The sequence below is a fragment of the Capricornis sumatraensis genome, chromosome 21 (assembly GCF_032405125.1).
Source record: "Capricornis sumatraensis isolate serow.1 chromosome 21, serow.2, whole genome shotgun sequence".
Taxonomy (NCBI): domain Eukaryota; kingdom Metazoa; phylum Chordata; class Mammalia; order Artiodactyla; family Bovidae; genus Capricornis; species Capricornis sumatraensis.
Window position 1 is genome coordinate 43742004 of NC_091089.1, and position 12824 is coordinate 43754827.

Here is a 12824-nt window from a genome sequence, read left to right on the forward strand (position 1 = left end):
GATTCTCCAGGCAAGAATACTGAAGTCAGTGGCCTTCCCTTCTCCAGGGGACCTTCCTGACCCAGAGATTGAACGCACATCTCTTACGTCTCCTGCACTGACAGACGGTTTCTCTACCACTAGCACCACCTGGGAAGCCCCAGCGTCTGAGTGGTTTCCATCAGTGTGTTGAAGCCTTCTGCACTGAGCCCCTGCTTACCTCTCCTCCCGCTGTCCTCCACATGTGGCTAATCACTAATGCCCTGCCCTTCCATTGGAGGGGGACAGGATTACTGGCCCTGGGACAGCCCCCTCCGAGCGGCCAGGTCCCCTCCCCAGCCTTCTCTCTGGAAGGAAGGTGCACTCTGTGACGGGTGAACCACTGTTCTCTGGTCTGCGAGGGGCTACCTCCCGTCCTCCTCTGGTTCCTGGGAGTTACCTTGGTTTCTCTGCTTCCCCAGGAGCAGTACGTGTTCATCCACGATGCCATTCTGGAAGCCTGTCTCTGCGGGGACACCTCGGTGCCCGCTTCCCAGGTCAGGTCTCTCTACTATGACATGAACAAGCTGGACCCACAGACCAATTCGAGCCAGATCAAGGAGGAATTCCGGGTAGGTCGTGCTAAAGGGACAAGGCTATGACCTTGCTCCTAAGAAGAACCTCAGAGTCAGCTCCAGAACCCTTAAGCCCTCTCAGCCTCAGCACTGTTGGCGCTGGGGGCTCAGTTGTCCGTGGCCGAGGGGCTGTCCTGTCAGGTGTTTAGTGACATCCCTGGCCACTGCCCACTGAATGCCTGAGCCCTGCCCCCCTACACACCATCCTGACAGCCAGACCACATGCTGATGTAGGTAGTATCCCCACATCGGGACCCACTGGTCTGGCAGAGCCATGCCCTCCCCGCCCCTACCCCTGCCCAGAGAGCAGATGTCAGACCAACCCACAGTGTAACCCCGAAGGCTAGACCAAGCCAGGCACATTCAGGGTGCTTGCTGGCAAGAGTGCACGTGTTCTAAGTCATTCAGTCGTGTCCGACTCTTTGTGACCCCGTGGACTGTAGCCCACCAGGCTCCTCTGTCCATGGGATTCTCCAGGCAAGGATACTGGAGTGGGTTGCCCTGCCTTCCTCCAGGGGATCTTCCCAGCCCAGGATCAAACTCCCATCTGTTAGGTCTCCCACATTCGCAGGCACGTTCTTTACCAAGAACGTTCTTTACCACTAGTGCCCCCCAAGTACTCTGTGCCATTTCTCATGCTCACCTGGGATCTGAATGCACCTGACTCCACATCTAACTCCAGCCTGACCCCTGCCAACCTCTTCCTCCAAACCCTGGTGTCCAGTCCTAGCTGGACTCATTGGCACCTGATCTGGCATACACACAGCAGTCCTTGTGTCTGATGGGCTCTGCCTGTGCACAGAGTCCTGAAGACTAAAGAGAAATAAAAATCTCATTGTGTAAGTGGAGTCCAGGGAGTGGGGAGTGGGGCCTCAGCCACAGGACACAGGGGGTCCCTTGAGGTCTGCACACAAAACAGGGTTCTCCTCCCAAGCGTGCCTGCTCTGTCCCCCAGACCCTGAACATGGTGACGCCGACTCTGCGTGTGGAAGACTGCAGCATCGCACTCTTGCCCCGTAACCATGAGAAGAACCGCTGCATGGACATCCTGCCGCCGGACCGCTGCCTGCCCTTTCTCATCACCATCGATGGCGAGAGCAGCAACTACATCAACGCGGCCCTCATGGACGTGAGCCCCCACCACCCCCGCACCCCCTCCCTGGGCAGGACACGGCGGGATATTCCTCTAGGGGCAGCACCTGGGTCCTCTCCCTGGTTCCCTTTAAAGCCGTGAACTGTGCTTTCAACGAAGTGCACTTCTGCCTCCGTATCTGTTTCTATGTCAGGACCAACGTTCTTGGTCTCTGGGAGACCCCGGTCCAGGAGGGCTGGTAAATGAGGGGTGTGTTGGCGGTGCTCTGAGCACTTCAGTCTTTTAACCTGCTGCCCAGAGAGCAAGAGACAGCTATGAAGTCAGGAAGGCAGTGAAGTGGGATAATATGGTTTGCAGCATTATTTTAGTTCCCATTCCTCCTGATTTAGGCAGTAATTAACATGGGGGAGAAATTGCCTGTCAGCACAGATAGTACACAACCCATTACCTCCTGTCAGTCTATTTACTTCTAACTGAATGAGCATTTGCTATTCAATTGATGGGAAGAGTGAATGGGGATTTTCAGTGCTAATGCAGAAATCTTAATTCTATTGGTGGGATATCGGTAAAAAGGTATTTAAGTTTGTCTGATGCTCTGCAGAGCTGTCAAAAGCGTGTGTGTCCTTGGATGGCAGGAATAAGTAACACCATCTCACACATTTAAACAATAAGTGCACAGATTTTAGGAGAAACGGAACTATCTTAATCATGCATATTTTAAAGTAAAGTTAAATTTTCTCCATTAAATTAGTTGTGTGTAGAGTCGACGTTGCCTTTCTACCAGAAATACCAAACAAATTGTAGGAGATACTTATTAAGTTTTGTAAGTATCAAAGTGAGGTGACTTTGTAGCATTATTTTTCTGCAGATGAGTCTATTTTTGGCCTGTTTTGGCATGGACCATGGTGATAGAATTCAACAGTTGTTAAATATGTTCAGTGTTTTGTGTCACGAGCTCCCATGTGTACAAAATAACTTAGCTCCCTCCTGTCACGTTCTCCCGGGTCCATTTGGATCTCTCTTGTTTGCGTCTGCAGAGCTATAAACAGCCCTCGGCTTTCATAGTCACCCAGCATCCTCTGCCAAACACTGTGAAAGACTTCTGGAGGCTGGTCCTGGATTATCACTGCACATCTGTGGTGATGCTAAATGACGTGGACCCTGCCCAGGTGAGATGCATGGACTACGGCTGCCAGAGCCCGGCCCAGGGTCCGGTTTGTGTTTTCTGTGTTTGCACATTGAGAATGCAGTCCCCTGGCAGCAGGTTACAAACCCCAGGCGAGAACAGGGAGCCAAAGATGCCTGTGTTACAAACCAGACAGGGGACTTCCCTAGCAGTCCAGTGGTTAAGACTGCCCCTTCCAATGCAGGGGCTGTGGGTTCGATCCCTGGTCAGGGAGCTCAGATCCTGCATGACTCATGGTGAAAAAAACCAAAATATAAAACAGAAGCAATATTGTAAAAAAAAAAAAAAAAAAAAAAAACCTCAATGAAGAGTTTAAAAATAGTCTGCACACACACAAAAAAAAAACTTCACAAAAAATTAATAAAAACCAGGTGTAATTAGGGATGGCAGCAGAAAATAGTCTGAGACAAAAGATGGACTGAACTCAGAGACAGCGTGAGTGACGAGGAAACAGAGGGTCATCATCTGGGCTGTTCTCGATGGAAATGCTAACTGGAGAGAGATGCAGGGTAACAGGCAGTCAGGACTGACCGGGGGCTGAAGGACATAGAGCAAGCCGACCAGAGATGATGAGAAAGACCGTCAGCCCCTGACACAGCCCCGGATCCAGGCTGGGAGTGTCTCCGAGCCTCCTGGCATGGCCCACCTGGAGGCAGTCGGCCTAGCACGGTGAAAAGAGTGAAGGCTTTTTCATATCTAAGGGATAGCCATTAGTTTTGTCAACTCTTTGGTAAAGATATATTAAAGAGAAATGAAACCGAGACTGGAAGATAAGGAAAACTCAGAATGATGAATGTGATTCGTTCGTAGCTCCTCTTCTTATACATAGAGAGAGAGAACTGGGCGGCGGTGACTCCATATTAGTAATGGGGTTAGAAGGATTTTCCTAAAGGGAATTGTCAGGCCAGACAGAGTGAGCCTAGGGCCCCTGGGAGTTGGATTTATCACTTTAGGGCCCAGCTATTCTATTCACGGGCTGACCTACCGTGACAGAGGCACTTGTGGGAAGTTTGAACTTGGTGTGTTGTAAGAATAAACTTGTTCTGGAACGGAATTAATTTTCTGTCTCATAGAGACAAATTTAAAAAAAAAAAAATGAAACTCTGACATACTGCAGCAGCCAAAGTGGACAAAAATTTTCCTTCCTAAAATCCACTTTATTGTCATCAATCTGCCAGAAATCCCTTGGACCTTCACTTCAGTCCTGTAATGTTTTCCATTACATTTGAAGCAATGCATTGTCTTGTTAAGGCTGCAGCCCAAGAGCTAGTTAATGAAATAATAATGATTGTGCTTGTCCTCATCTAGTCCTTTTTACTTAAGAAGCTTGAATATTTCAGTAGTCTTCCGTGGTCCTCTCCTCTCCGAAGAATGGGTGGCAACCATTTATAAAAACAAGCAGACACCACAGCTGGGGAACCGCCATGACACAACCAGAAATAGGACCGAGGTTTCTGGTTTTCTAACTCACAATGCCATGCGTTCAGCTCCACTCATTCAAGATTGCTTGGTCACAGACAGAGGATAAGCAAGTGTTCCCTCTTCAGAATCATTGTTTTTCCCCTAATGTGAATACTGAAATGCAGTGACAGACTGTTTTTTTTTTCATATGAGTGAACCAGACATCAGTGGCTTACACAAGTTTCTTTGTGCATGACACTGTTGAATTCTAAAGCGTGTTAGTCACTCAGCCGTGAACTCAGACAGTAAAGAATCTGCCTGCAATGCAGGAGACCTGGGTTCGATCCCTGGATTGGGAATATCCCCTGGAGGAGGGACTGGCTACTCATTCCAGTATCCTTGCCTGGAGAATCCCATGGACAGAGGAGCCTAGCAGCTACAGTCCATGGGGTCACAAAATATCGGACATGACTAAGCATCTAACACTTGAATTCTAAAGTCACGTCCTAACCCACAGTTGTCTGGGTTCATACCAAGCCTTGGCCGCCCCAGTGGGAGAGACCAAGGTCCCCATCCCGCTCAGCAGATGGAGCCGGTACTGGTTTGAAGAAAGGATGCTCTTGGGATTCGGCCTTTTAGAGAGCACTAAACGGAGCATTTGAACCGAAAGTCTCTGCGATCGTGCAAGAATAGCACTCAGCTGCTTTAAGTATTTATAGGCCCAGTTCATGGACGTGTTATGCACTATTTAAGCCATTTTCCGCACGGTTTCCTTGGGCAGGATGCAGAATGCCATAATCCAGGAGCCCGCGCCAGCCAGGCCGTTCGTGTTTCTCTGGTGAAAGTGACGAGCTTTAGATTGAGGGCTGAATTGGGAGGACGAAGAGAAAGCAAGGCTGGCTCCATCAGGAGAAAATGGGCAGGACAGTTCAGATGTGCGTGCTAGGGCTTCTCTTCCCAACTCAGCTTCCCATCATATGCCTGTTAATTTTAACATGGGTATTCTGCGGGGGTCAAAGAGAAAATAAACTTCAGCGAGCTGTCTTTTGACAAGGCAGTTTTATAACTTGTCACCAAGAAGCTCTGGTGAGGAAGGAAAAATTTCGTGGAAGCATTATCTTTTTTTAAGTTTCTATTTACTATATAGTTGTGTGCTTAGTCGCTCAGTTGTGTCCAACTCTTTGCAACCCCATGGACTGTAGCCCACCAGGCTCCTCTGTCCATAGAGATTATCCAGACAAGAATACTAGAGTGGGTTGCCATGCCCTCGTCCAGGGGATCTTCCCCACCCAGGGATCAAATGCAGGTCTCCCATTGTGCAGGCGGATTCTTTACCAACTGCGCCACCAGGAAAGCCCTTTATATAGTTATTTTTAACTGTGCTGGGTCTCCTTGCTGCTCGGACTTTCTCTAGTTGCCGTGAGCTGGGGCTAACCTTTAGTCGCAGTGCACGGGCTTCTGACTGTGATGGCTTGTCTAGTTGCTGAGCACCGGCTCTAGGGAGCATGGGCTTTAGTAGTTGCAGCTCCCAGGCTCTAGAGCGCAGGCTCAATAGTTGTGGCATGGGGCCTCAGTTTGCTCCACGGTATATGGCATCTTCCTGACCCAGGGATCGAATCCGTATCTCCCACATTGGCAGGTGAATTCTTTACTGCTGAGCCACCTGGGAAGCCCAGAAGCCTTATTTTCAAATAAATAAATGTAATTTCTAAAATACTATAGACTCAGCTTATGCAAAAAGGACCCTTAGTTATCCTACTTTCCTTGTTGGTCATGAAATTCAAACCTTTAGCTTCTATAGCAGAGGGAGGGAGATGTCTTCATCTGATCCACTGGAAACCATCTTGCAATCTTCGATATAAATCAACCTTTGTAACCTTCCATGATGAGACTTTAGATCCTTTGGAAAAGAAAAGTCATCAGAAAAAGGAATTTCAAGCAGCAGGTTCTCACCTTCATTGTACATCATTCTGCTTAAAAATGAGATGTTTTCATCTGCTTTTGGCTCAGAAGAAATAGCCTGTAAAATAATAAAATGTTTTCCTCTTGCCCTGCCCCCCAGCCATTTGTCCCTCCAGTAAATTGGAAAAAAAATAGTTAAATGCTGCTCCCAAAACATCATTGCATACCGAGTCCCAGAAGAAGCTTCATTTCAGACTTTAAGTAGGGTCTCAGAGCTTTAGAAGGCTTCCCAGGTGACTCAGTGGTAAAGAACCTGCTTGCCAATACAAGAGATGTAAGAGATGCGCGTTCTATCCCTGGGTTGGGAAGATTCCCTGGAGGAGGGCAGGGCAACCCACTCAACAGAGCCTGTCGGGCTACATCCAGGGGGTTGCAAAGAGTCAGACACAATGGAACAACTGAGCATGCATGCATGCTTGCAGAGCTTTAGAAAAGATTTGTGATAACAGACGGGAGTTTTTCTCACCTGTCTCCAAGTTCAGTGTTGCTGCAGGGCAGTGGTAAGCAAGATCCCCTTCCTCATCTGCCATCATGCCTGGCACCCTGCCTGCCACACTCGTCACCTGCTTCACATTTCGGCAGAACTCCTGGTTCTCCAGTGTCATCAATACCTGGAGTGTGAGACGCTAGGAAACTGAGTTTTTAATTGAAGCCCAAAGTGGTTACTCTTATTCCGCCGTGTTTCCTAGGTCTGAGCTGGGAGGGTTTGGACCAGAGCGTGAGAAAATGCAACCCAACAATGCTATCAGTATTTTGTCACTAAACAGCCCTGCTCTCAAAGTGATTACATACTCCTAGGTGGGCCCAGGTGGAAGGTTGGAGATTGGGATGTCAAGTGGGTCATCTCAAATGTCTTTGCTCTTATAATGGCAGCTCAGGGCATCTCCCCAGGGCTGGAGAAGAGGGCCTTTCAGTGGCAAGAGAGATCTTACAGCGATGGTATTCAGTAGTGCCCACGTGACCTCCTTGGGAGGCAGAATTCCTCGTGGCTTAGTGGTGCTTTCACAGAAAATAGAGAAAAAGTACTAGATGGACGGGGGTAGTTAAGGGCTCAGCCAACAAGAAAGTCAACAGGTCAACTTGGGGGACGGAAGAGAGAAAGGAGCTGAAGTGAATGAGGGGTGTTGGGGCCTGATGCTGGTAGTGACCTTACCCAGACATGAGCAGTAAATGTACTGTGCTCATTAACCTCGCGTTTCTGTGTTTTGAATCCAGTTGTGTCCACAGTACTGGCCAGAGAACGGAGTCCACCGACACGGCCCCATCCAGGTGGAGTTTGTTTCTGCTGACCTGGAAGAAGACATCATCAGTAGGATATTCCGAATCTACAACGCAGCGCGAGTAAGATCCGCAACCACCATGGTGTTGCGGTTTCATTATTTTCTCATCAATTGACTGGGTAGATGGTCTAGGTCAGTCAGTGTTCTGGGAGCCTGAAGGCCCTTCTAGGAGTCTGTGAACAAAACAAAGTTCCCTGATCCTGTGGAGCTTATGTTCTAAAGGGAGGAGACAGACAGGAGAGAATGGACACAAAGATTGCCTGCTAGATTTGCTAGGAGGTACTGTGTGCTATAGGAGAAAAATGGGAAGGCAGAAGGTGCCAGGCCTGGACCAGAGTGTGAGCAGAGGGACCGTATGAATGCAGCCTGGCGGGCGTGAGGGGCAGCCACGTGCTCTCGTGCAGTTGGCTTTGGGGGCAAAAATGACAATCAGTGCAAAGGCCCTGAGGTGGGGGGATTGTCTGGTGAGTCCCATAACAGCAAGGTGGCTGATGTGTCCGCAGCCCAGGAGGCAAAGGCGGGAGTAGCTGCTGGGGCCGAGGTTGGGGCCCAGGGGGTAGAGGTCACGTAGGACCCTGCAGGCCACCGCCAGGATCGGGGCTTCCGCGCTGAAGGAAAGGAAGCACTGCTACAGGGTCCCGAGTGGAAGAGTCTTGAGCTCTAATCGAGCTTTTAGAAAGCAGGCCTGGCGTCTGTGCTGAGGACTGACAGTGAGAGAGCGGGTCAGGAGGCTGTTGTAATAATCCAGGTGGGAAAGGACAGGGGTAGACAGAGCGGCAGTGGGTGGGGGCGGGGGGGTGGGTGGAGGGACTCTGATACATTCTGGCCTCAGAGCTGATAGGATAGGATGGGCTAATTGGTTGGATCCCAGGGACTCAGGAACAGCTCTCAGCATGTTGGTCCTGAGAACTGGATGGAACAGACATTAACCAGGTTAGGAAAAGCTGTGCAGGTAACAGGATTGTAAGGGGTCGGAGCATGCATGGACAGAAGGCAGGTCAGCTGGGTATGTGCTGGGTTTGAAGTGAGTGTTTGATGCCTGCACTGGAATATTGTGGAGACCCTGGAATCTGTGAGGGTGAAATTCAGGAGCAAGGTCTGGAGACCCAGATTGAGGACTCACTGGAATAGTTAAAGTCATGAGACTGAATGAAACCTTCCAGAGAAAAGTGGAGAAGAGAAAGGGACCCAAGGACTGAGCCTGGAGCCTGCATCAGCAAGAGTCTGGCAGGAAGGGAGGCCAAGAGCTGTGGGGTTTGGTGGGGGTACAGCCAGGAAGGAAACAAGAGTGATCCCCTGTGTTGGGTGCTACTGGCAGCCACGGAAGATTTAGCCCAAGAGAGTCAGACTAAAATCATGTGGCCTGATTATTTCTTGACTCCTAAAATTCTATTTAAATCCTCCTGCCAGTGCAGGAGACTTAGGAGATAGACACAGGTTCTGTTCCATCCCTGGGTCGGGAAGATCCCCTGGAGGAGGGCATGGCAACCCACTCCAGGATTCTTGCCTGGAGAATCCCATGGACAGAGGAGCTTTAGTCCATGGGGTTGCATAGTTGGATACAACTGAGCAACTGAGCACATACACATAATTCTATTTAATTATGATGAAAGATTAACTATTGATATCTTAGCAAGAGTCCTGCCAGTGAGCAGAGCTGTGTGATACTCCCAGGCCACAGTGACACGGAGTGTCATCTGTAACACTCTGAACTCACAGACATTGCCAGATCACAATTTATCCTCTCCCTTTAGTTACCTGTAATTAAAGTCAAGCCTATTTACCACTCTCAGCCCAGAGTGGTCAGAGCTCCGGTCGTGTGCTGTTTTTCACACAGCGTTTGCAAAGCTGTGAGCATTCCACTTCGCTTCTGTCTGGCCTCCCATTGGAAACACCTGGTGTTTTATATCCGCTCTCGATTCAGACTCCTAACTCCTCGGGCCATAGACGGTCCATTCGTTAATTACAGGCAGGCCCTCCTTCCCTTGGGCCCACTGGCATGAGGAGGTGGGGTCAGCACACTGGAGCTTGGCCCTGAGAGTAACGCCTGCTTTTTTTCTCTCCACTCCCCTCCGATCGCCCGGCCCTCTGCAGCCCCAGGACGGGTACCGGATGGTGCAGCAGTTCCAGTTCCTGGGCTGGCCGATGTACAGGGACACGCCGGTGTCCAAGCGCTCCTTCCTGAAGCTCATCCGCCAGGTGGACAAGTGGCAGGAGGAGTACAACGGCGGGGAGGGACGCACGGTCGTGCACTGCCTGTGAGTACACACACCCACCGGACTGACACCAGCCCTGACGCCTCGGCTCACTGCCTCTGTTCATTATAAATGGAAAAGTAAGCAGATCTGGGTGCCAGCTCATCAGTCCATTCATTACTTTGCAGAAAACAAGCACATACGCATTTTACCATTGGAGGGGGTGTTGCTGCTATAAATTGAGCCCCAACCTTGTGACTGGGAGCCACTGCCTCCCCCAAAAAATACCTGGGTGGATTCAGTGAGCTCCTTCCAGCTCTTGAGAGCATGTTGTTAAGCTTCGGAGAATTTTCTGAGCTGGTTGTGAAACTGTTGGTAACCTAAAAACCTCCGTGGCAGACGTGTTTATGTCACAGACGTCAGCAAATGCCACAGTCAAGGGGCCCTCCCCGTTATGGCACAACTGGTTTACCAGTGCACTCATTGGTAATTCTGTTGGATTTCATGACAGAGGTTTCAGAGGAACTGTTTCCTTCTTCTTTGTGGTTTTAAGAGAGTTTTGTTTTGTTTTGTTTGCCTGGGGATAGATATATATTGGGAAGATTTGGTTACAGTCAGGGTCTGCAGACTGGTCTCCAGACCGGCAATTTTAACAAGTGCTAAAATGGGAGATCCTTGGCTGCAGAATAATCGTTCCCAACCTTGGCTGCACATCTGGGGAGCTTTAAAAAACAAAAACAATGCCCAGGCCACAGCAAAACAATTAAATCCAAATCTCTGGGGGGTGGGAAGACCGGGCAACAGTACTTTTTTAACTCCCGGATTATTTCAGCATGAGGCCGAGGTTGCAAGCCGTGGCTCGAGTCTGCGTGCTTTTCAAAGCACTTTCACCTGCATCTTCTCATGGGCGAGGATAGGAACTAATCAACCAGCTGGAGGTGGCTTAATGGGCAGCGGTTAGAAAGCCTCACAGTCTGGGGAGATGGGGAGAGAGTCTGTGGACACTGAGTGTAAGCTTCCTTCTCTTTTCGGCGGAGCGTTGTTAACAAGCTCACAGGGAGCTCTCTCCCAAATTGAAGGGAAGACAAAGCTCTGCTCTGGGGACACTGACCCTGGTTACAGCAGCCAGCATGGCCGAGGGCTCGTCACTCTGCTCGCTGTCGTATCTTGCGAGATGGCCCCCACCCCCACCCCCCACCCTGGATCTGGGAACCCAGGACTCTGCCACCTCTCAGCACCAAATGTGGCAGGAAACCCCTGTCCCCTCAGAAACAATCTAATGAGGCAACCAACACCGGCCCTTCATCAGAAGTCCCCCCACTCCTCCTCTCCACCTTCCCCTTCCTTCTCAGGGACCCAGTTCATTAAAATCATCTCCACCAAGAAAATGTCCAGAGGGATCTATGAACTGCTCCCATCCCCGTTTTTATTCCTCTACTTGCAGACTCAACTTCTGATCAGAATAAGGTCAGAGGGTCACCTGTGTGAGGTGATACAGCCCTGGTGAGGATAATCGGCATTTTAGTGAGAGCTTGTATTCGATCGGTTGGGTTTTCTTGGGAATGCAAATACAGTTTGTGGGTACCGATTTTTGCATCAGGAGCCTGCCAGCCTCTGGAGCTAGAAACATCACACTTCCTAGAAGCTTCCTGACCAGGGCCAGCCCTGGGACCCAAATGGCTGCGTCCCACACGTATTAAGTTCATCTTAAAAATGCATTCCGGTATACAGTAGGTGCAGACAAATACTGTTTGATTCCACTTATACAAGGTGGAATAGAATAGTCAGACTAGAATAGTCAGACTCATAGAGTTAGAAAGTATTAGTCCCTTGGTAGGTGCCAGGGGTCGAGGGTAGGGGAGAATGGGGAGCTAGCATTTAATGGGGACAGAGTTTCAGTTTAGGAAGGTGAAAGTTTGCAGGCTATGAATGATGGTGAGTTGTACATTGTGAAGGTACTTAGTGCCACAGAATTGCACAGTTAAATATGGTTAAAATAGTATGTTTTATGTCATGTGACTTTTGTCACAATAAAAAAAATTTTTTTATCATAACAGAGCAAAAGGTGGGGGCTACATCCCAGTAGTGGGAGATCTGAGGCCCCAAGAGGGGCCTGGGGGGAAAATGCAAAGACCCATTAAGTCACTGCACCTCATAGGCCACCATGTAGAGACACTCTCCAAGGCATGGCTATGAGCCCAGACTGAACAGTTCCACCCCCTGCCCACATGATACCTAAGACAGTGGCCGTTCTCTCACCCAGTGGACACGGCAGGCACCTGCTGCTTCTGCCCTCCTGCCAGCCGAGCCCCCGGCCCCTTCTCCTGCTGAGAGAACCTGGACTTTTCCTTGGGAACCATCCTCCCCTCAACTCTGAAGTCCCAGCTGTTACCATGGGGCTGCCATTTACTCTCTCTGTATCACGGAGGCGGGGTGTGAGACCCAGGCTGGGGCAATGCTGACTTTTGTCAAGATTTTAAAATCTTAATCTAAGGTGTTTTAGTTGTAGGAACAGAGTTAGGTTGAATTAGTATCCTCCAGTTCAGGCCAGGAGACGTTGCTTTGACCCACAGGCAACCTGCTGTCCCCGCCGCCCCCCCAGATGAGAACTTCTTCCTATTCAGTATAGCGCAGTGCCACCTACTGGCCATGGGCAGAGCATCCATTCCCGGGACGCCCTTCAGGGCTGTGAACTGAGTGGTTCACAGAAAGCAAGCAGGGAATTCTTTTTCCTTATACATGTCTTCCGGCTAATAAAACTAGTTGAAATGGATAGAATTAAAGTCTCATGCTTTTTCAACCCTTGATGAAAGTAATGGATGTAGACAGTGGTCATCGACAGCTGCTGAAAGCGTTAGGTGAAAAGCCAATGGAGGAGAAACAGTGAGGTGTCGATGCAGAGAAAGAGAAGAGACTAACGAGCAGAAGAGAAAATCCAGGAGCAGCCACACCTCGGGGTCCCCTGACTCACAGCAGGGTCCCGCAGCAGCACACCACCTGCAGGGCAGCGGTCTCCCTTCTCACGCTACCCAGAGAGCATCTCCAGTGCATGCTGTCTTCAGTGCAGACCTGCAAAGGAAGACAACAGAGCTTCTACAGAAAATCTTCACCCGA

The 12824-nt window shown here is 49.8% G+C and overlaps 1 protein-coding gene across 3 annotated transcripts in view; it reads left to right on the plus strand.

The window, feature by feature from the left end:
- The window catches only part of PTPRM (protein tyrosine phosphatase receptor type M), a 655853-nt gene that overhangs the window by 629237 nt on the left and 13792 nt on the right, over positions 1-12824 (plus strand). For all 3 annotated transcript variants that reach the window (XM_068993577.1, XM_068993579.1, XM_068993578.1), the window contains 5 exons: positions 441-590; positions 1549-1722; positions 2724-2855; positions 7451-7576; positions 9610-9773. In XM_068993577.1, the coding sequence (XP_068849678.1) occupies positions 441-590; positions 1549-1722; positions 2724-2855; positions 7451-7576; positions 9610-9773 (746 nt within the window). The remainder of the gene's footprint in view (positions 1-440; positions 591-1548; positions 1723-2723; positions 2856-7450; positions 7577-9609; positions 9774-12824) is intronic.